The 23,973-nt window shown below is 34.8% G+C and overlaps 1 protein-coding gene across 2 annotated transcripts in view; it reads left to right on the forward strand.

Annotated features, from left to right (window-relative positions):
* Positions 1-23,973, forward strand: part of CNTLN (centlein) — a 306,857-nt gene that overhangs the window by 268,559 nt on the left and 14,325 nt on the right. For both annotated transcript variants that reach the window (XM_044920332.1, XM_044920333.1), the window contains exons 20-24: positions 3,650-3,747; positions 5,263-5,389; positions 6,825-6,962; positions 7,956-8,141; positions 23,436-23,621. In XM_044920332.1, the coding sequence (XP_044776267.1) occupies positions 3,650-3,747; positions 5,263-5,389; positions 6,825-6,962; positions 7,956-8,141; positions 23,436-23,621 (735 nt within the window). The remainder of the gene's footprint in view (positions 1-3,649; positions 3,748-5,262; positions 5,390-6,824; positions 6,963-7,955; positions 8,142-23,435; positions 23,622-23,973) is intronic.

The following is a 23,973-nucleotide window of genomic DNA, read 5'->3' on the forward strand; positions in this document are numbered from 1 at the left end:
CAATTAATTTTAGGCTTTTCTGTGTAAATTCTTATGTGTACCTCTGATACACATGGTACATTTAGTATCATTTGAGTGCTCATGTGTATTTTCTGTATCTTCATTTTTACCTACATTATACATGTTTCCTCAAGGTACCCAACTTTATATAGATCAATAATCAAATATTTAGAGATGTACAAATTCCTTCCAGTGGATGGCATATACATATATATATATATACACATATATATATGTTATTTATATTTAGTGTATTTGTAGTTGTTATTTATACAATTTGAATTGACTAGTACTTCAGTTTATATTTGTGATTCTTTGACTTCCTGATTGTTGAAAGCATTCCTTTGGTGTAGACCATGTTCTCTTCCAGTTTTCCAGGAGGTCAATAATGAAGTATTGTAGCTTTTAAACTACTGTTCCTTTATATGTAAACTATTGCCAGGCTAGTTCTAAGTCCTTTAGAAATATTAACTCATTTAAACCTCATTTCTAGGGGCGCCTGGGTGTCTCAGACAGTTAAGCGTCTGCCTTCAGCTCAGGTCATGATCCCGGGGTCCTGGGATCGAGCCCCACATCGGGCTCCCTGCTCAGCGGGGAGTCTGCTTCTCCCTCTGCCTGCTGCTCCCCCTGCTTGTGCTCTCTCCCCCTCTCTCTCTCGAATAAATAAATCAAATCTTAAAAAACACCTTATTTCTGTCCTGTGAGATAAAGTCTATTACTCTATTTTACTGTTGAGAAAGCAGACACACAGGATAAATTAATTGTTCAAGATCAACTGAGCTACTAAGTGATAGAACCGAAATTAGAACTCAATCCATCTGACTTCAGAGTCCATGCCTTTACTGAGACACTCTGCAATTTAAAAAAAAAATTTAATAAACTTAGACAGGAAAGCTCTAACCACGATGGATTCTTGCCATTGTGACATTTTTGAAATATGTGTTTTACTCCAGATTTGAGGTCATGCTGCGGATAAGTATTGTATAGTAGAAATGGAAAATGTTAGAGGCCCTGGGTTTTGATCACTCTTTGTGCACTAACTTCTTATGGGACCAGACTGAGGAAATAATTTCTCTGGAGGTCTAAAGCAGGGATACCCTTCTACCCACTTCATAAGGATTTTTAAGGATCAAATGAAATGGCTGTGAGATTTAGAAATCCTGGCAGAAGTATATATCAAGCTGGTGTTGTTTTATTTACTATAATTCAGTAATCCCTCAACTTTCCAGAAGTCAGACTTACAGCATTTTCAGTCACCTAAAATAACAGCCTTAAGTCTAAAAACAGAAAGAATCAAACAACTACCTTAAAATCCACTTGATTTATTCCACTGAAGATACTGTCAGGCTTCATTTACTGCCTGTTATCTTTTATTTTAAATATAGCTGTAATAAGTCTATTTGTTAAACTTCTCAGCAGAAAATACCTCAGAAGCAACAGATTAGAACTAGCATATTCAAGGGCCAGATGATTGTTTTTAGGCAGGAACATGGATGGCAGAAGCGAGAAATTTTGACCAAGGGATTGACAAAGAGAAAAAGAAAATAAGAAAATGTTAAGGTGAAAATACAAAATGAGAAAAACAGCAGTTTGGGACCATTTAGAGTAGGGGTCAGTAGCCTTTTATATCATAATAGTTCCAAAAGCCATGACAATATAATGATATAGTGATGAAGATATAATACAGCAAGATAACATATATAATTAATACAGTGATAGTATTTATAATGTCACTATACTGAAGTATCACTATTACAATGCTTAATGTACTATGGATGTTCATCTTTCTAAATGAGTGAACAATCATTCCAGAGAGAATTTAAGATTAATGATTAAAGCAAAAGCTTCAATTAGCTCCTAAATTCACTAGTGTGGAATATCTTATTCTGGCAATATACGTCAAATATGGTGGAAATTTAGATTGCATTACACAATCAAAAAAATTTTTTTTAACTTTTATTTTTTTTTTTCAAGAGAGCAAGAGAGAGAGAGATTGGGGAAGTGGGGAGCATTGGGAGAGGGAGAGAAAGAGAGTTTTAAGCAAGCTCCACCTCAGAACATGACATGGGACTCGATCCCACAACCCTGTGATCATGACCTGAGCTGAAATCAAGAGTCAGACACTTAACCAATGAGCCACCCAAAGGACCCCACTTAATCAAAATTTTTCACATTCAATACACTTGCCATGCTGACATAGTCTTGAATTTTTAAGAAAATTTACGTATTTATTGTAAAAATTAAAATTATTTCAAATTTTGCATTTACATATGCTGTACCAGTGAGATATTTTAAAGTCTGACTAATGAATTTGACTCGTATTTACATGGTGTGATTAATGGTTTCATCTTTTCAAATTTACATTTTTTTACTATGACATAGTCAAAGCTGGGAATAGTTTTAACAAATGATTGTAAATACTAGAAAGATTGGCAAAATAACTACTCCAAATATTTTTAAAGCTATCATATTTTATTCTATTTATATTAATTTAATATTTTAAAATTTTAGCAGATTAATTAATGTATGTTAACACTATCTTGTAGGTGGAGAAACTATAATATCGAAAACACTAGGTAATATCTCAGATTACATGTTCACTTGGAACTTGAGTCCAAATTAAAAGTTAGGGTTCCTGACACTCCAGTTCCTACCTCTGGCTCCTGGGCTGTGTAGTCAGCAAATACCACAAAGCTGTTCTGCTTTGACAAACTGATGTTGATGCATAGAGACTTTAATAATACTTAGTATTATTAATAAATTCAAGTAAGGAAGTATTGAGTATTAGTAAAATTCCCTATCAGTTATCTGTCCCTGTCTAAAAAATCTTAAAAAAAAGAGCAGCAGTTTATTGATTCTTGTGATCCAGTGGGTAGGACTGGGCAGTTCTTTGGCTTCTGTCTTCTGAGTTCTCTCCTGTGCCTGCATTCTTTTAACTCAAGGATTTATCTGGCCTGGAAGTTACAAGATAGCCTCACTCGCAGCCGGCAGTTGGTCTGCAGACCGTCTGCTCGGATACCTCCGTCCTCCTCCACATGGCCTTTCCTCTGTCTTCCCTGCAAGGTGATCCCAGGCAGCATTCCAAGAGGGCAAAAGTGCAAGCTGCAAGGGTTGAGGCCCAGATCTGGTACTTGCGTAATGTCATTTCTGCCACATTTTTTTTGGTCAAAGCAAATCACAGGCCAGGCCAGACTGAAAGGGATGGAAGATGAATCTCACCTCCTAATGGGAGGAGCTGCAGAGCATTTGTGACCATATTTGGTCTGTTACGGGGGTTCTTGGTAAACCCACCATTCATTTTAAGTGATCTTCTTAACCCATTAAAATACTAAATTAACCACATGCACAGTTACGTTTTACAAAGACAATCCATATTTCCCATACGTGTATTTTGGGTATGTACTTCTTACAGTTGTTATACAGTGGCATTCTTCTGTGGTTTTGGTATGTTATATGAAAATTTTAGTGTATCATAGTACTTCTATTAAAACATATGAAATAAAGCATTTAAAAATATTAAAATATCCTTTTAAATTATAACCATAATTTTGCAAACTTAATACTCTTCATGAGAATGGCATTTATTTGTATGCTGCATTCCACCAAAGATTGAAAGGTGTATTTGATTTTATGTGTATTTTTAATCTAGAATGCAACTAATGAACTCACTAAACAGTCATCAAATGTGAAGTCTCTGAAATTTGAACTCCTAGCAAAAGAAGAACACATAAAGGAGATGCATGAAAAGTATGGTCTTGATATTTTTATCCATTGTATTTGGTGCCATCTAGTGGTAGTTAACTCTATTAACCATTGCACCCAAGAAACAATACCACATGTTCAAAATGAAGTTTTCCTTCCTTAGTTCATGTTTAAACCTCAATAAGATGAAAGTTTAAGGAATATTACCTATAAGCATGGTCGATGGCAAACGATTTGCAATTTTTTATTTAGAGTAAGAATATGTAAAGTTAGGTTTTCGTTCTTAAACATTTAACTTTGAATGTATATAAATTAATGACCTAAAGACTACAAACAGAAAACTTATGAATGTGGTAATTATTTGGCAGATATATATGTAGACTGATCTTTTATTGGATTTAATGCCTAACATTATAGAGCTAAGGTGGGAAAAAAGGAAAGTTTTGCTTTTCTCTAAAATAAAAGATCACAGAAGTTTGTACTTTATGTGTTTATTAACAAAAAGGGGATTGAAATGTTCTTTCTCACTGAATCAAAATGACTTCCTTTCTATATCTTTTATAGATACATTATTAGAGCTTAGGGGTGATAACATGTTTAGATAGAATTCCGGTCTGTCGTTGATAATTTGAGAAATCTATCTATATCTATATCTATATATCTCGTGTACATACGCGTATACCACATTTAAGTGAAGATCACTTAGAAGTGATATTCACAGACGAAACGACTAGACTAAAAGATTGGTTAATTTTTTAAACAAAGTATCTCCAGGTTTATTTATGAGCCTAAGAGGCAGTCTTGTTTACTATTTTGTGAGGGCTCTAGAGAAACGTTCTTTGAATCCTGGCTTCTCGACCTGCTAGCTCTGCATCGCATACCATTTAATGGCATTCGCTCATAAAGTTCTTGTGAGGCTTGTATGAGTGCACGTGGAGCGTTTGTAACAGAGCTCGGCACACAGCAAGCACGTGGCCAGTGTTGCCTGTTACTATTCGGTAGAACTGGGAGTAGGCACCTCAGCTGCCATTTTATACACGCGATCCACGGAAGCCACGCTGATTGGTCAGTTAAATCGCAAGTGATATTAAATTAGAAGCTACCATGCCTAAGGTTATTGTGTTTCTATATGATGGTGTAAGATTTTTACATTTGTTTATTAATGTATAGAATTGTTTCCTATCAGTGTTAGGCTTGTTCATGATCTCCAAATATCAGTTTGATTTTTCTTAGCAATGCAAAAATATAAATATAGCAATTTTAATTTTTCATAAATTTTGTCAATCTTTCTCAGTTCTTCTATTTTTTATGTCCTAATGCATATATATAATACTATAATTACCAGTCACACTGGATTATAGATTTTATAAAAACTCACAGTATTCATAGAGCAATATCTCATCTCATGCAATTATCTTATTTGCAATTAATATCAGATAGCATTTAAAAATTAACGGTAGGTATAACACTGGATAATATGTAAGATTATCATATAATCATATAATCACTGTTGAAATATTTCCTGTCACTCTCAATAAAATGTCATTTTTCCCTTTCAAGGATGTCTCGAATGGAGAGGGATATAACCATGAAAAGACATTTGATAGAGGACTTGAAATTTCGACAGAAAGTAAATCTGGAAAGTAATGAGAGTATTAATGAAATGTTAGAAAATCTGGGGAAAAAGGTATTAACTTTTATGGTCTCTGACACTGAAAAAAAATCATTTCCCTCTTACGTTCTTGAGTATCCAATCTTATTAAATTTATAGAAAATATTCATAGAATATGTGTACTGTTATATAATTACATTACTTGCTCTGAAAGTACATTATTTGTTTTAAAATTCAAGACTCAAATCTCATACATAACATAGCCACACATTCTCTTTATATTTGTGAACATACCATGAGAAGATAATCGAATTTAAATTTAAAAACCTTCAATGTTTTGCAGTATATAATTACATTTTATTCAGCATTTTAAAGTTTATACAATTTAAAATTATTTTATTTGCTTTATTTAATTTACTAACATTTATAATGATCGAATGAAGCATATATTTTTAAATGAAAAAGGTGATAACTAATAACTACCAGAAGTTCTTTTAAAAAATGTACTTACCACAATTTTTTAAAAAGTGTACTTTTTCCTTCTCTACACTTAATTCAGTGTACTTAGGAAGAGAGTTGTATTTAACATCGTTGCATACCTGACCCCAAAGTAGAAATCAGCAATTTGCTGACTAAGAGATTTTTCGTGTTTTGTTTTGTTTTGTTTTGTTTTTTTTAAAAAGGTGCTATTTGCACAACTCATAAAGCAGCTTGTGCTTTGGCATTCACTAAATGTTATCCACTCCAGAGAGAGCATCTCCCTTACTTTCCTTGTTGGAGATAAAAATGTAAGTATCTGTTAGCTCAAATGGATTTAAGAGAGAAAATTTTACATGAGCAAGACAAATGCACATGGATTTTCTTTCTTTTTCTCCTCCACACACCCACATAAATTATAATTACTTACTATAGGTTTTTTTTTTCAGTGTTATTTAAATATTGCTGATTTTTAAACTTTTATTCCAGATATAGTCTTAGAATCTTTGTATAAGTAATTATATATCTTTAGTGGTATTAAGCAAATAAAGAGAAACTATTTCTTCTTTCAGATGTATAGTAAATGTGTTGTATCACTTATTTAATTTTATCCTAAAAAGTACATGTTATATGGTTATAACTGAAAATTACCCATGACTTGGCTTGTTTAAGAATCAAAGACAACCATCCCCTGCTTAAGGAAGTTTAGGTTAGTAATTAAAGGAAACATAGTTAAAATTAGTACTATATTATTAGGCAGACCACACATACCAGCATTCATCCCTTTTTGTGCATTTTTTGTTTTGTTATTGATTTAAGGATTTTTGTCTCATTCATAATATGAGTACTACAAACCTTATACTTGAATTTATCATTTTTTTTAACTTTTATTTATTTAAATTTGATATCATTTATGAGAAAACAAATGAAATTAGACTTATTCATGACTTCGTTTTGGTTTCTGTTGAAACAGATCGAGTATACGACTAGGATGCCTTAACCAATAAGAGATACTTTTATGCTTTTACTGTAGGTGAAGACACTAACTGAAGAATGTTCCAACAAGAAGGTATCAATTGATTCACTAAAGCAGAGACTCAGTGTTGCTGTGAAAGAGAAGTCACATTATGAACAGATGTATCAAAAAACTAAAGAGGAATTAGAAAAAAAGGTATGCATTTTGGACATGTTAGCATAGAAATGGAATATAACTGTATCTTTTTCATTTTTTTTTTTTTAAGATTTTATTTATTTATTTGAGAGAGAGAATGAGAGACAGCACAAGAGGGAAGAGGGTCAGAGGGAGAAGCAGACCCCCCGCTGAGCAGGGAGCCCGATGCGGGACTCGATCCCAGGACTCCAGGATCATGACCTGAGCCGAAGGCAGTCGCTTAACCAACTGAGCCACCCAGGCGCCCATATCTTTTTCATTTTTAAAGTTGTCATTTTTTTCTCCCCAAAACTATTATGAGAAACTTAATTGTTTCAGATAACAGCAAAGAACATTTCTATCTCTACATGAAACACTAAGAATTTGTTTAACATTAAAAGTAGTGCTATATTAGGGAAACAGATTTTGTGTCTTGATAATGTCTTTTAAATGAACACTATTGTTAAGAACTGGCCTAAGTGGAGGGACGCCTGGTTGGCTTAGTTGGTTAAGCGTCTGCCTTCGGCTCAGGTCATGATCTCAGGGTCCTGGGATCGAGCCCCACGTTGGGCTCCCTGCTCTGCGGGGAGCCTGCTTCTCCCTCTCCCTCTGCCTGCCGCTACCCCTGCTTGTGCTCTCTCTCTATCAAATAATAAAATCTTAAAAAAAAAAAAAAAGAACTGGCCTAAGTGGATATAAATTTTTCAGATCCACCTAACCTTATAAACTAATTAAATATTTCCATTTGGTCTTTTGGCCTAAAATAGCTTCCATGTCTTTAATGACTTATAATTCTTAAAAATATAAACTAACTTTGATGATAAATATATGAGAATATGTGCACAGGATATTTTATTGAAAATAAATGAAAACAACCATCCATTTTACCCAAATAAAAATAAATACATATAGAAAGAGAATCATGAAACCATTTCTTTACCTGACATGTATACCTGACTCTTCCAAATATGTTTGTGAATGATTTTTTGTTCTGTAATCACCGGTCTTTTGCAGGATGTCAAGCTTAGTCTCCTAGTATCAAAAGTAAGCGAGACTGAATCTGCAATGGCAGAGATTGAAACGGCAGCGTCTAAGCATCTTCAGGGATTAGCACTGCAAAGTGAGCAGGCCCTAGAAGGTGCACAGAAGAAGTTGGTGTTAGCCAGTGAGAAAGTGGAAGAGTTCACCATCTTTGTGAAGGTTTGAATTACTTGTAGTTTACTAACTGTACTTTACTTCAGGAGAAAGGTGGCCTCCTTGAGATGATATGGGAACACTCTGAAGTTTCTTTCTGCTTTTTGAAACCAGAGCATCTTCTCCTACCCTACTTGCCACATTGTTCAAAATTTGTCTAGAAAAGATTTGGTCTTATAGTTTGAGTTTAAAATTTTCCACCCTATTTTTAATATTCTTAATGTCAATTCAATTATGAAATTGTAATAATCATGTAATCAAGACAGGTTTTAAGATGAAAGAATTAAGTCATTTCCACTCTATTCTCCTTTTGAAAATCCAGCAAGAACAACCAGAAACTTGCCCCAGATTTATTGAAGCTCAGAGACATCTGAACCCAGTCCATAGCATATTAGACATGGACTGGATAGAGGAATGGCAAATGACTTAGCAGAATAAAAGGAAGACAAATCAAAGTGCCTGCAAAGGCTGTACTGTCTAGAAATTATCCGACAGCTGAAGAACCCCAGAGAGGCTCAGTAATTGGCTACACAAGGAACCACTAAGTGGGGGGGTAGGGGCTGATCCAGGTGGTTTGTTGGAAAGTCTTTATAAGGAGCTTTTTAGGCCTCTGGTCTGTGCTTTTGCCCCATATATTCAGACTGTATTCCTCCCCTAGCTCTTCTGGGAAAACCGAGGAGGAGGGGCTCTGGTTTCAGAGATACCAGGCACAAAGGACCAGGAATCTGGTGATTTCTCTGCTCCTTTAGTCCCACTGTGAGTTGTTTATACCTCTTTTTGGTGCCTTTTATTCTGCCTTGTATTATAGCTAGCAAATGGATCTGTTGCCACCAGGGAGATGATGAGTTTCTTAAAGTGAAGGACAATGTTTTATCAATCTCCACCTCCACAACATCTACCAGGTACCTTGCAAAATAGTCAGCATGTGGTCATGATCACTACTTAATCAAATTAAATTTCTTTTAGATATGTGAAATTTTAATGATAGTTCTTTGGCCCTTCAAAATAAGCACCAAAATAGTGTGACTACAGTGGGAAAGTAACTCTTTACTTTCTCTCTTTTCTCCCGAAATCACAATGTTTTGTTTTGTTTTTTGGCCGTCTTTGGTGAGATTGAGTTACTTGTGCTACTTGATGGCATGCATGATTAAATACTGGCATATCATATACTACAAAGCCATAGTAATCAAAACAGTATGGTTCTGGCACAAAAATAAACACATAGGTCAGTGGAACAGCAAAGAAGGCACAGAAATAAACCCACAATTACATAGTCAATCTTTGATAAAGGAGGCAAGAATATGCGATGGAAAAAGACAGTCTCTTCAACAAATGGTGTTGGGAAAATTTTACAGCTACATGCAAAAGAATGAAACTAGATGGACCACTTTCTTACACCATACACAAAAATAAACTCAAAATGGATTAAGGACCTAAATGTGAGACCTAAAACCATAAAAATCCTAGAAGACAACATAAGCAGTAATTTCTCTGACATCAGCCACAGCAACATTTTTCTAGCTATGTCTCCTGAGGCAAGGGAAACAGAAGCATAAATAAATTGTTGGGACTACATCAAAATTAAAATTTTCTGCACAGCAAAAAAAAACTATCAACAAAACTAAAGACAACCAATGGAATGGGAGAAGATATTTGCAAATGACATCTGATAAAGAGTTAGTATCCATAATATATATAAAGAACCTGTTAAACTCAACACCCCCAAAACAAATAACCCAATTAAAAAATGGCCATAAGACGGGCGCCTGGGTGGCTCAGTCGGTTGAGCGACTGCCTTCGGCTCGGGTCATGATCCCGGGGTCCTGGGATCGAGTCCCGCGTCGGGCTCCCTGCTCTGCGGGTAGCCTGCTTCTCCCTCTCCCACTCCCCCCTGCTTGTGTTCCCTCTCTCGCTGTGTCTCTCTCTGTCAAATAAATAAATAAAAAATCTTTAAAAAAAAAAAAAAAAAAAATGGCCATAAGACATGAACAGACATTTCTCCAGAGAAGACATACAGATGGCCAGAAGACACATGAAAAGATGCTCATCATCACTAATCATCAAGGAAATGCAAATCAAAACCACAATGCAATATCACCTCACACCTGTCAGAATGGCTAAAATCAAAAACACAAAAAACAAGTATTGGCAAGGACGTGGAGAAAAAGGAATCCTTTTGCAGTGTTGGTGGGAATGCACACTGGTACAACCACTGTGGAAGACAATGTGGAGGTTCCGCAAAAAAATTAAAAATAGAACTACCCTACAATCCAGCAGTCCTACTACTGGGTATTCACCCCAAAAATATGAAAACACTAATTTGCAAAGATCTATGCACCCCTATGTTTATTGCAACATTATTTATAATAGCCAAATTATGGAAGCAGCTCAAGTGTCCATCAGTGGATGAATGGACAAAGAAGTTGTGGTACATATATGTACGATGGACTGTTACTGAGCCATAAAAAAGAATGAGATCATGACATTTGCAACAACATTGATGGATGTAGAGTATAATACTAAGTGAAGTATTATACTCAGAGAAAGACAAATACCATATGATTTCACTCATATGTATAAACAAAACAAATGAACAGAGAAAAAGGGACAAACCAAAAAAAACAGATTCTTAACTATAGAGAACAAGCAGATGGTTACCAGAGGTGGGGGGGGGGGGGGAGGATGGGTAAACTAGGTCAAGGGGATTAAGAGTACACTTATGATGAGCACTGAGTAATATATAGAATTCTTGAATCACTATATTCTGTGCCTGAAACTAATATGACACTGTATGTTAACTATACTGGAATTCAAATTTAAAGAAACTGGCATAACATAGCAGTAGAAATTTATTTCAGTATATGAAATATTTTCAATTCATGGAATTTTTATAAAATGAAAGTTGAAACTATGAAATCAAATAACAACACTACTTACTGTCTCCTTTCCCAAATAACCCCCCTGTTATTTGAATCACTCAAATTTGCCACATATATATGTGTGTGTGTGTGTATTCTAATGTATATTATTTTATATATGTTAATATATTAGTGTTCTCAAATCAGGTTTTGATTTTTGGTTTTTTTGGTTTCTCTTTCTAGATTGGTAGGTAGTTTGGCATCTCTTAAGCCCCCAGTAGAGACTTCTCTGCTCAACATAAAGTAGAATATTTTTAAATCCACTTATCTCCATAGGTATTGATCTTATTTATAAGAAATGACATAGATTGAATATAAGATAACAAATAACTGGATCTTATGTATAATGCCATATTCTTCATCCCTCTAAAAATAGGAGCTTGCGACATTTTATGCCACTGTTAATAGTACCCCAATTAGAACAAATCCCTTACTTTCTTTCTTTGGAAATCATAGATACCTTGGGAGTTTTCTCATTTTAAAAATATCTGCAAAATGAATGGAATGAAACATTTTATCTCTTTTAACAAAGGTTTCAACGGATATAAAGTCAAACCAATAAACCTTGCCTCAGAGGACCCCAAATGATTGCAGAGTATTAATTTTAGTAAACGTAATTTAACTTTTCCAGATTTAAAATGTCATTTCTTCCAAATACTTATTGAATAGTCTCACTGTTTAACTTATGATAAGCACTCTCATTGAATATTGTCATTACTCATGATGTACAACCATTTTTATTATGACCTTTAGTTTCATAAGCCTTTGTTTTTTTGTTTTATATTCAGATTAGGGTTTTGTTTGTTGTATTTTTAGCCAAGATATAAAATATGAAATGCATAATTATAAAATTTATTTAAATGCCAGTTATTGTTTTTCCTGAAATATTCTTTGAATGTGTACTTTTTAAAAAGAATTGATAACCAGAAGTTTTAAAAATAGAAAAATGAGGGGCGCCTGGGTGGCTTAGTCAGTTGAACGTCTGCCTCTGGCTCAGGTCATGATCCCCAGGGTCCTGGGATTGAGCCCCACGTCGGGCTCCCTGCTCAGTGGGGAGCCTCCTTCTCCCTCTCCCTCTGCCTTCTGCTCTCTCTCTCTGTCAAATGGATAGATAAAATCTTTAAAAAAAGATAGAAAAATGAATTTTATGATTACATATCTGATTATTATAGATTTGATGAAGTTTCATGACCTTCATGATAATATAGTGGGTATACTTGTTCACAGAAAGTAATTTGGCAAAAATTATCTTTTAAAAAACAAGGTTTTTATTTTTGTCCAAGGATTTGAATATTTAATCATAGTGTCTAATTTCTAATTGTTGAAGAGTGACATATCAATCCTTCATATTTTTCACCAACAATGATGTAGAGTATAAATGTCTTTTTTTTTTTTTTAAGATTTTATTTATTTGACAGACACAGCGAGAGAGGGAACACAAGCAGGGGGAGTGAGAGAGGGAGAAGCAGGCTTCCTGTGGAGCAGGGAGCCCGATGTGGGGCTCGATCCCAGAACCCTGGGATCATGACCTGAGCCGAAGGCAGATACTTAACGACTGAGCCACCCAGCTGCCCCAAGTATAAATGTCCTAATAGATAAATTCAGGATTTCTGTGGTTTCATGTCGTTGTCATTTGAGTAACATATTAAAGATTACATAATAGGAAAAGACAAAAGATATCGATAAGCCATTTTTAGTACTCTTTCAGAACCTTTCCACTTTGTTTCTTTTTGGTACTGGATTACCTTCCTTAGAATCAACTGATTCTATTGCTTTTAAATAAAATGCATAATTTAGGGCCCCAAATTTATTTTTTTTTTTTTTAAGATTTTATTTATGTATTTGACAGAGAGAGACACAGCGAGAGACGGAACACAAGCAGGGGGAGTAGCAGAGGGAGAAGCAGGCTCCCCGCCAAGCAGGGAGCCTAATGCAGGACTCGATCCCAGGACCCTGGGACCATGACTTGAGCCGAAGGCAGATGCTTAACGACTGAGCCACCCAGGCGCCCCTAGGGCCCCAAATTTATTGAATCAAAATCTTGGTAGGGGTGGGGCCCAATAAGCTGAAGTTAACAAGTTAGGTGATGATTATGCATAACATAGTTTTTAAAACACTGCCTTCAGTTGTTTTATATATGTATATAGATTCAACTGAATCTATATATGATTTGGTGTTTAATCGAAGCCTAATGGTAATTTGAAATTTGTTTTTCTTCACTTTATTTTAGAGCCAATATGTAGTTGATACTGGTGCTATTTCTGCTGCTTAATCCATTTTTCTAATAAAGGGCAACCAGCAAATCAATGCCAAACCAGAAACATTGGCAAAGACTGGACATTTGACTCTGAGGAATGAGATGTCTACGATCCTTCTCTTCCTTGCACACATGGCCCTAGGATCAGGTGGAAATGCTCAGGAGCCACTGTCTGAGGCTACATACCATCAGTGACTTCCTAGATCTTTACTGTGCTAGAGCTCAGCTTTTTAAATATTTAACACCTTCCATAATTTGGCCCTATCCTGCTTAGAATCTAATCTTCTTCCCCACTACTCTCCAACTTTCCCCCATAGTATGTTCACTCCTGCCTTTGCACACAGTCTCCTTCCCACGGAACATACTGTCATTCATTATCCCCAAAGTACTGTCATGTAATAAGACTCATTCAGTTCTCAAGGAATTGATTTTATATCTGGCTCAAGAATGGTACTAGATACCTAACCACTGCTTAGATTGAAAACTCTGTGAAGGCTAGAGCTGTGCACACTCCATAAAGAGCATAGTTAAAGAATGTACTTGGTTCCTACATGGAACATTGTGATCACCAGGTCTCATTCTGTACAGAGCTTGTTAGGGTATCATAAACACAAAAGTGCTTAATACATATTATTACTAGTATTAATAGCAATAATGTCTGTTCTGGCCCTGTTGTGGAATCTGTGTTCCCTTTAGTCTGTGCATTTTTCACAGGGCACAACCAGATTAGAGAAGAGGTGGAATGACCATCTGTTCTAGATCTAGTCTTGAATATGGAATTTTGCCCTGGGGTAAAATCAAGTGCTTTGAGCATGTGGGCTAGGTGTATATGGCAGAGCTGAGGCTTCGAATCCTCCTAGTAACTGAGTAAAACACACAGGGAAAATTCCTAGAAGTCTTTGCTCAGTGTGATTGAGCCCTGATATAGGCTTTTTAATGTGCTTATATGTGAGAGTCAAATGCCAGATTCTGTCTTCTCAGTGCTTTTTGTTAGCTCTGAAATAAATATCAGCCAAAGAACACCATTTAGCTGGAAGCTTAAATCATTTACTTACCAATATGTACTTGCTTTGGAAAGATTTAGTAAGATGTTTTGGGCATATAAACTTCTTGCTTCTTTAATGAGAACATTTGTGGAGCACAGTAATTTTATTTTTATATGTACAATGTTAATACTTTGGCAGGGATCTACTCTCTTAATTATGATTTTTTCTGTTCTTTTTTTCCCAACTTTACTGAGATATAATTGACATATAACACTGTATAATTTTAGGTATACAGTGTGATGATGTGGTATATGTGTATATCATGAAATGTTTACCACAATAAGGTTAGTTAACATATCCATCACACCTCACATAATTACCATTTTGTTGTTGCTGTTGTTGTTATGGTAAAGACATTTAATATCTACTCTTAGAGCAACTTTCAAGTGTACAATACAGTTTTGTTAACTATAGTCACTATGCTCTACATTACACCCTGGAATTTATTTATCTTAGAACTGGAGGTCTGTACCCTTTGACCAATGTCTCCTTCCCACCACCCCTCAGCCCCTGGCAACCACCGTTCTACTCTCTGCTTCTATGAATTCAGCTTTTTTAGGTTCCACAGGTAAGAGACATCATATGGTATTTGTATTTCTCTATCTGACTTATTTCACTTGGTATAATGCTCTCAAGGTCCATCCATGTTGTCACAAATGGCAGGATTCCCCCTTTTTATGGCTCAATAATATTCCACTGCATATATATACCATGTTTTCTTTCATGTCTTGGCTATTGTGAATAATGCTGCAATGAATATGAGAGGGCAGATATTTCTTTCAGATCCTGTTTTCATTTCCTTTGGATATATTCCCAGAAGTGGGATTGCCGCATCATATGGTACTTCCACTTCTAATTTTTGAGGGACCTCTATTCTGTTTTCCATAGTGGCTGCACCAATTTACATTCCCACCAACAGTGCACAGGGTTCCCTTTTTGACCCGTCCTTGCCAACATTTGTTATCTCTTACCTATTTGATAATAGCCATTCTAACAGGTGTGAAGTGATATCTCATTGTGGTTTTCATTTGCATTTCCCTGATGATTCGTGATGTTGAGCATATTTTCATATACCTATTGGTCTTCTGTATATCTTCTTCAGAAAAAGGTCTATGCAGATCCTCTGCCCAGTTTTTAATCAGATTGTTTTTTGTTAAGTTGTATGAGTTCTTTGTATATTTTGAATATTAGCCCTTATCAAATATGATTTCCAAATATTTTCTCCCATTCAGGAGGTTGCCTTTTCATTTTGGTGATGGTTTCCTTTGCTGTGCAGAAGTTTGTTAGTTTGATGTAGTCCCACTTGTTTATTTTTTTTTTTTTTTTTTTTTTTGCTTTCACTTTTAGTGTCAGAATCAAAAAAAAATCACCAAAACCTATGTTAAGGAGCTTATTGCCTATGTTTTCTCTATGTAGTTTTATGGTTTCAGGTCTTATCTTCAAGTCTTTAATCCATTTTGAGTTTCCTTTTATTTTCCATCCCTTTGGGTATGGTGTGAGATAGTGGTTGGGTTTTATTCTTCTGCATATGGCTGTCCAATTTTCCCAACACCATTTATTGAAGAGACTATCCTTTCTCCAGTGTACATTCTTGTCTCTCTCATCATAAATTAATTGACCATATATGTATGGGTTTATTTCTAGGATCTGTATTCCATTCCACTGAACTATGTGTCTGTTTTTGTGCCAATACCATATTGCTTTGATTACTATAGCTTTGTAATATAATTTGAAATCAGGGAACATGATACTTCCACCTTTGTTCTTTTTTCTCAAGATTGCTTTGACTGTTTGGAATCTTGTAGTTCAATACAAATTTTAGGATTGTTTGTTCTATTTCTGTGGAAAATGCTATTGAAAGTTTGAGATTGCACTGAACCTGTAGATTGGCTAGTGTGGACATTTTATCAATATTAATTCTTCTAATCCATGACCATGAAATATCTATCCATTTACTTGTGTCCTCTTCAATTTCTTTCATTAATGTCTTATAGTTTTCAATATATAAAGTCTTTCACTTTGTTCATTAAATATATTCCTAGGTATTTTATTCTTTTTGATGTACTTATAAATGGGATTTTTTTCTTAATTTCTCTTTCTGATACTTCATTATTAGTGTAAACAACAGTGATTGATTTTTGTGTATTGATATTGTATCCTACAACTTTATTGAATTTGTTGATTGGTTCTAACAGTTTTTTGATAGAATGTTTAGGTTTTTCTATATATAATATGTCATCTACAAATAGTGACAGTTTTACTTTTTCCTTTCCAATCCAGATGCTTTTTTCCCCCTTAATTACTCTGGCTGGACTCCAATACTATGTTGAATAAATGTAGCAAGAGTACACGTCCAGTCTTTGTCTTGTTCCTGATCTTAGAGGAAAAGCTTTCAGCTTTTCTCCTTTGAGTATGATGTTAGCTGTGGGCTTCTCCTATATGGCCTTTATTATGTCAAGGTACATTCCCTCTATAGCCGCTTTGTTGAGAGCTTTTATCACAAACAGATGTTGAATTTTGTCAAGTGCTTTTTCTGCATCTGTTTAGATGATCATATGATTTTTATCCTTTTGTTTGTTAATGTTGTGTATCACATTGACAAATTTGTGAATGTTGGGCCATCCTTGCATCTGTGGGAATAAATCCCACTTTATCATGGTATATGATCCTTTTCATGTATTGTTGAATTCAGGTTGCTGGTATTTTGCTGAGGATTTTCGCTTTTATGCTCATCAGGAATAATGGCCTATAATGTGTATGTGTGTGTGTATGTGCTGGAGGGGACATCCTTTTCTGGTTTTGGTATCAGGGTAATATTGGCCTCATAAAATATGTTTGGAAGAGTTTGACCCTCATCTACTTTTTGAAAGAGTTTTAGAAGAATTAGTATTAATTCTTAGTTGAATATTCGGTGGAATTCACCAGTGAAGCCATCTGGTCCTGGACTTTTGTTTGTTGGGAGGTTTTTGATCACTGATTCAATCACCTTGCTAGTAATGAGTCTGTTCAGATTTTCCATTTTGTCATAATTCAGTTCTAGTAGGTTATATGGTTCTAGGAATTTATTCATTTCTTCTGGGTTGTCTAACTTGTTGGCATGTAGTTGTTCATAGTCTCTTATGATCTTTTATATTTCTCTGGTATCAGTTATAGCATCTCTTTCATTTCTGATTTATTTTCATCCTTTCTTTTTTTCTTGATGAGTCTAGCTAAAGGTTTGTCAGTTTTGTTTATCTTTTCAAAGAACCAGCTCTTAGTTTCATTGATCTTTTCTGTTGCCTTTTTAGTCTCCATTTATGTCTGCTCTAGTCTTTGTTATTTCCTTCTTTCTACTTTCTTTGGACTTCATTTGTTTTTCGTTTTCTAATTCCTTGAGGTGTAAAGTTACATTCTTTATTTGACACTTTTCTTGTTTCTTGAGGTAGGCATTTATCACTATGAACTTTCCTTTTATTTTTAGTTTTAGTTTTAGTTTTTTAGAGAGCACACACAAGAGGGGGAGCAGGGGCAGAGGGAGAAAGAATCTCAAGCAGGCAGTGCAGTGTGGAGCCTGACACAGGGCTCGATATGACCCTGAGATCATGACCTGGTCCAAAATCAAGAGTCAGACACTTAACTGACTGAGCCACCCAGGTGCCCCTGAACATTCCTTTTAGAATTGTTTTTGCTGCATCCCCTAAATGTTGGTGTTACATTTCCATTTTCATTTGTCTCAAGGTATTTTTTTTATTTCTCTTTTGATTTCTTCTTTGGCCCATTGGTTATTCAGTAGCATGTTGTTTAAACTTCACATATTTTTTAACTTTCCAAGTTTTCATCATGGAATTAATTTCTAGTTTCATATCATTGTGGTCAGAAAAGATGTTTGATATGATTTCAGTTCTCTTAAATTTATTAAGTTCTGTTTTGTGGTCTAAAATGATGTCTGTTGGAAAATGTTCCGTGTGCACTTGAGAAGAATGTGTATTCTATTGCTTTTGGATGGAATGTTTTGCAAATATTTGTTAAATACATCTGGTAGTATGTCATTTAGGCTGATGTTTCCTTACTGATTTTCAGTATCGATGACCTATCCATTGATATAAGTGGGTATTAAAATCCCCTACTTTTATTGTGTTACTGTCTATTTCTTCCTTTAGGTCTATTAATATTTGCTTTATATATTTAGATGTTCCTAGGTTGGGTGCATAAATATTTACAAATTATGTCCTCTTGTTAGATTAACCCTTTATCATTATGTAACAAACTTCTTCATCTTTTACTGCAGTCTTTGTTTTAAGGTCTGTTTTATCTGATATAAGTGTAGCTACTCCAGCTCTCTTTTGGTTTCCATTTGCATGGAATTTCTTTTTCCATCCCTTCACTTTCCATCTGTGTATGTTCTTACATCTAAAGCATATCTCTTGTAGGGAGGAGATAGATGAGTGTTGGTTTTTTATTCATTCAGTCAAACTATGTTTTTTGATTGGAGAATTTAGTCCATTTACATTTAAAGTAATTATTGATAGGTATGTGCTTATTGTTATTTTGTTAATTGTTTTCTAGCTGGTTTTGTAGTTCCTCTCTTGCTTGCTTGCTTTGTGGTTTCATGAGTTTATTCATATATAAGATATACTTATACTCTTTTCTCTTTATATTTTGTGTATTTCCTATAGCTTTTTTTCCCTTGTGGTTACATGAGTCTTACATATAATAGCTTATGTCTATAACAGTCTATTTTATTTTGATAACAACTTAAGTTTGATCCCATTCTAAAGCGCAACATTTTTATTCTCAATCCATGTTTTGTTTTTGATGCTATATTTTCCATCTTTTTATCTTTGTATCCCTTAACTAATTGTTGTTTTCATAGCTATTTTTACTACTTTTGTTTTTTAACATTCATACTGGCTTTGTAAGTAACTAATCTTTGTGGTTTTGATTTACATTTCTCTGATGAGACATGATTCTTTATGTAGATAATCCTAAAGATTTATAAAACAGCTACTAGTGTTAATAAGAGAGTTTAACCATTTCATGAGATATGAGGTCAAAGTACAAAAATCAAATGTATTTCTATATATTAGCAGTAAACAATTAGAAAATGAAATAGAAAATTTTCAACTTACAATAGCATTAAACAAATTCTTTAAATAAATTCAAGAGAAGACTTGTAAACCACCAATGTTGGAATGAATGTGGAGAATGGAGAATTTTTATCCACTGTTGGTGGTGCAAGATTTCGTGGAAAGCTCTGAAAGTTCTAATAAATGAAACATTTACCTACCATATGACTCTGCAATTCTACCTCTAGGTATTTACCCAAGAGAAATAAAAACATATGTGTACAAACATACACACAAATGTGTACAGCAAAATTTATAGCAGTTTTATTCATAGTAGTCAAGAACTGGAAATATTAGGAGAAAGTGCATTTTGGAAAATTCTGTCTTGATTATAGAGGGGTAAAATCATCATTACACCTACTCTGTCCCTTGGAATCAAGCAGCAAGCAAGAATGAGAAACAAATTCAACTCCTTTTCACAGTCAACGTAGGTCAGAACTAAAACTCTGTATTTCAAAAGACATAGAAGAACCGTGAAAAACAGGTAAGATTGGTGAAAGTATACAAAAGAACACAGAAATAAGGAACCAGGGAAAGAAGACTTAGGTCCTACAGACCTCTGAAAGATCAAGACCTCTTAGAAAATGAAGTTCACATGAGGTACAAATCCAACATCCACTATTTGCAGCAGTGTAACAGGTCTGCAGTGGTTTGTGATAGCCATCCTATAACTGGTTTGCTTCCATAAGGAGATAGGGCTTAATGAAGAATAAAAGAGACAAGGAATATCTGAAGGAGGGATCTTTTCTCATAGCAGCCAAGAAAAAAGATTCCTTATATTGTAAAACAAACAAACACACAAACAAAAAAAGCAAGCAAACCAAAAAAAAAAAAAAAAAAACCTGGCAAATGGAATTCATCAAAAAAAATTAAAGTCGTATGCAAAATTTCACTAGCCTGGAACATACCACAGGCCCTTCTGCCATGTAACTTTCTATAAATAGGTGATCTAGGAAAAAACTCTTCTCCTTCAAAAATGAGTCCAGAGAAATGAACCAACACAGTATCTGTGCAAATGTACAAGAATAAGAATGGAGGAAAAACAGAAAAAGTAAGTGGCAGGAAAATAAGTTTCACCACAGATAAGTTGCTACAGAACAGATGAAAAATTTTAGTATGAATTTGAAATATTAATGAAATATTTTCCTCTAAAAAGCACATGTTTAAGGTGAAATTAAATGTAAGAATTTAGGAAAAAGATGAGGAGTCATAAGAGCAGATGGAAGCAAGGTGGCAGACAAAGTAAAGAAGTAAAAGACAAGAAATTATTTCAGGAAATACATATATTGCTGGTCTCATATGAATGTGTGTGTGAGAACAATTGCTGTTTGGGTGTGGGAAAAATTGCCTAGGAAAGGGCATCAGAGAAATTTCTGGAGTATGAAGACTTTCTCTATCCTGAACAGGGTGGTGGCTGCATACATGCATAAACTATCAAAGCTCATTAAACTAAACCTTTACAGTGTACACACTATTTCATTCATAATTATGCCTCAATTAAAAAATAAAGCATATTAGGGGAAAAAGGATTTATGAAGCAAGTGACAGAGATTCAACATATGTATAATTGGAGTCTTGAAAGAAGAAAACAAATAATGGAGCAGAACAAATATCAAACCCGTAATTCAACAATAATTTCCCTCCAAGTAAGTAAGCTAGCAAGAGAAATAAACTAGAGAGAGAAAAGTTAAAAATGATCCTAAGAAACACAAATAAGGCTTAACTGGAAGGGAATACCATGGTCTTCAATTAGGAAGACTCAACATGCTAAAAGGTTACCCTGACCCAAATGGAATTTAACATGATTGAAATAAAATAACCGGTAAGATTTGTTTTTTAGGGGGAGGGAAACTAGACAAGGTTCACATGGAAGTTCATATGGAAAATGAAACAAGCAAAAATTACCAAGAAAAACCTGAAAAAGAAGGGTAGTAAGAGGGAACTAGGCCTGCCAGATGTTAACATTTATTATAAAGCCTTACTAGTTTAAATATGTTATAAAGCTTCACTAATAAAAAGAGAGATGGGATGGAACAGAAAGTCCAGACACTGACCCAAACACACAGGAGATGGGTGGGAGAAAGGTGAATTTTTTTTTAAGATATATTTTATTAGAGAGAGAGAGACAAAGAGAATGGGGTGGGGAGGGGCAGAGGGAAAGAGTCTTAAGCAGACTCTGTGCTGGGCCTGGAGCCTGACGTGGGGCTTGATCTCACGACCCTGAAGTCATGACCTGAGCCAAAACCAAGAGTCGGACGCTTAACTGACTGTGCCACCCAGGCACCCCAAGTTGAACTTTTTAATAAGTGGCTGTGGGATGACTATGATTTTATGTAAAAATTTCTAAATGATGACAAACGGGTTAAAATTTTTAAAATGAAAAATAAAAACTTAAAAGTAGCAGAAAAAAATCATGGATAGAAAATGCGTTTTTATATATATCTCATTGTGGAGAATGCTTTTTGAAGTATCACACAAAATTTAAAAGTGAGAAAGAAAAGAATCATCAAGTATATAAAAAATAAGAAATACTTTTTCCAGGATGCCTGGGTGGCTCAGTCGGTTAAGCGTCTGCCTTCAGCTCAGGTCATGATCACGGGGTCCTGGGATCGAGCCCTACATCGGGCTCCTTGCTCAGCAGGGAGCCCGCTTCTCCCTCTCCCACTCCCCGTGCTTGTGCTCTCTCTCTCTCTCTCTGACAAATAAATAATAAAATCTTTTAAAAAAAAGAAATATTTGTTTCCTTGGCATGAAACACTAATTACTGTAGAAAGAAAATACAAAGTATAAAAAAATTTAGATATGTACAATAGACAAATGTAATATGCAAATATATAAACAACTCCTATAAGACACTAAGAAAAATAGAAAAAAATAACAAAAGAAATATAATTCTCTCTTAAGGCTGATGTTCAACTTTTTTTTTTTAATAAAAGAAGTGAAATTTAAAAATACAGTGAAAAAACAAACTACACTGAAATCCAAATTGGTGTTTTGCTAATGGTGTGGATAAACAAGTACTTTCCTATGTTCTTTGTGGAGGTATATCTTGGTACTATCTTGGCGAGGGGGAAGATTGGTAACAGCTTTCAATATTACACTTAGACAAATCCTTTGGTCCAGCAATTTCACTTCTAGGGATATATTCTAGAGATGCAAAATGTATACATGAGTACTGTTATTTATTGCAACTTTGCTTGAGCTGGCAAAAGATCGAAAAATAACCCAAACATCTAGCTAACCTGCTCTCAGATCACAAAGCCAGGCATCAAGGTCCAGAGCTCTGTCCACCCAGGGTAAGGGCTGTTCTTTTCTTATGCATGCATTGGCATGGTATGGGCCAGCATTGATTCATCTCTCAAAGGGAGAACTTAAAGAGTCTTGTGAAGCAGTCCTAGGTTTTAATTTTTTTTTTGATCTTTATTGTTGTCTTGCCCACACATAATTTAATTACACATTTACCCAACTTGCCTTTATCAAGACCTTGCAAAGCATTTCTGATCCAGTTTTAATACAATAGAAACAACTATCTTTCTGCAGCCATTTTTCATCAGTTTATGTAATAAGCAAATTAATCATGTAATTAACCTATTACAATGAATATACACACATTTAGGAATAAACAGAAATGACGATTGGCATCAGCTCAGTGGGCAGGAGCGGTTGTGCTCTGGCATGATGAAAAGTAGCCTGCCTGCTTCAAGCATTCACCAACCAGGATATCAGTTGGTAAATCTGAAAGAGGGATTGGAGAATTTAGTTAATCCAGCAAGTTTGTTAAGGGCACATTTAAGAGAGCTTTTATTACATACAGACAATAAGTAAAGAGCAATCTACTATGTTCCAAAATAAATAAAATCAGAGTAATCCTAATAAGCAGTGATTTGCTGGTATCTTCACATTTTTATACTGTGACTGCTTTGTCTTCATTTATGACTTCCATATGAGCCCACGTTCTTTCCAATGTGTTGCAGGCTTTGGTCAAAGAGTTACAAAGTGATGTCCATGAGGTAAGGCAACAAATTAGAGAGTTTCGAAAAATGCGAAAAAACAGGGATGCTCACAAAACCTCAACCCATAAAGCCCAGACCTTGGCAGCTTCGATCCTGAACATTTCACGGTCAGATCTAGAGGAAATAATGGATACAGAAGATGAAATGGTAAGATCATTTAAATATTTATCAATAAAGGGCTTTTTTAATACATTGAATTTCAACACATACTTTTGTTTTATAATTCTTAGAGTTTCATCTTCAAGATAATATTAATGAAGGTCAGCTTAGTAATATACCCGTGAAAGTTACATCAGGGCTATTAACCAACTCAGAAAACATTTAGTGAAATTTCACTGTATAATACAGAAAGAAGCCAGTACCTAAAACCTTTAGAACTGCGTGTTTGTTATTCAAGTCAGTTATTCAAGTCCTTTCCTGTCTCTTCTATTTTCTTTAATTTAATCATATATCTTGTAAGCTAGTATTTTTAATTAAGCCAATTTGAATGGATTTAGTT

Source organism: Neomonachus schauinslandi, chromosome 13, assembly GCF_002201575.2.
Source record: "Neomonachus schauinslandi chromosome 13, ASM220157v2, whole genome shotgun sequence".
Taxonomy (NCBI): Eukaryota; Metazoa; Chordata; class Mammalia; order Carnivora; family Phocidae; genus Neomonachus; species Neomonachus schauinslandi.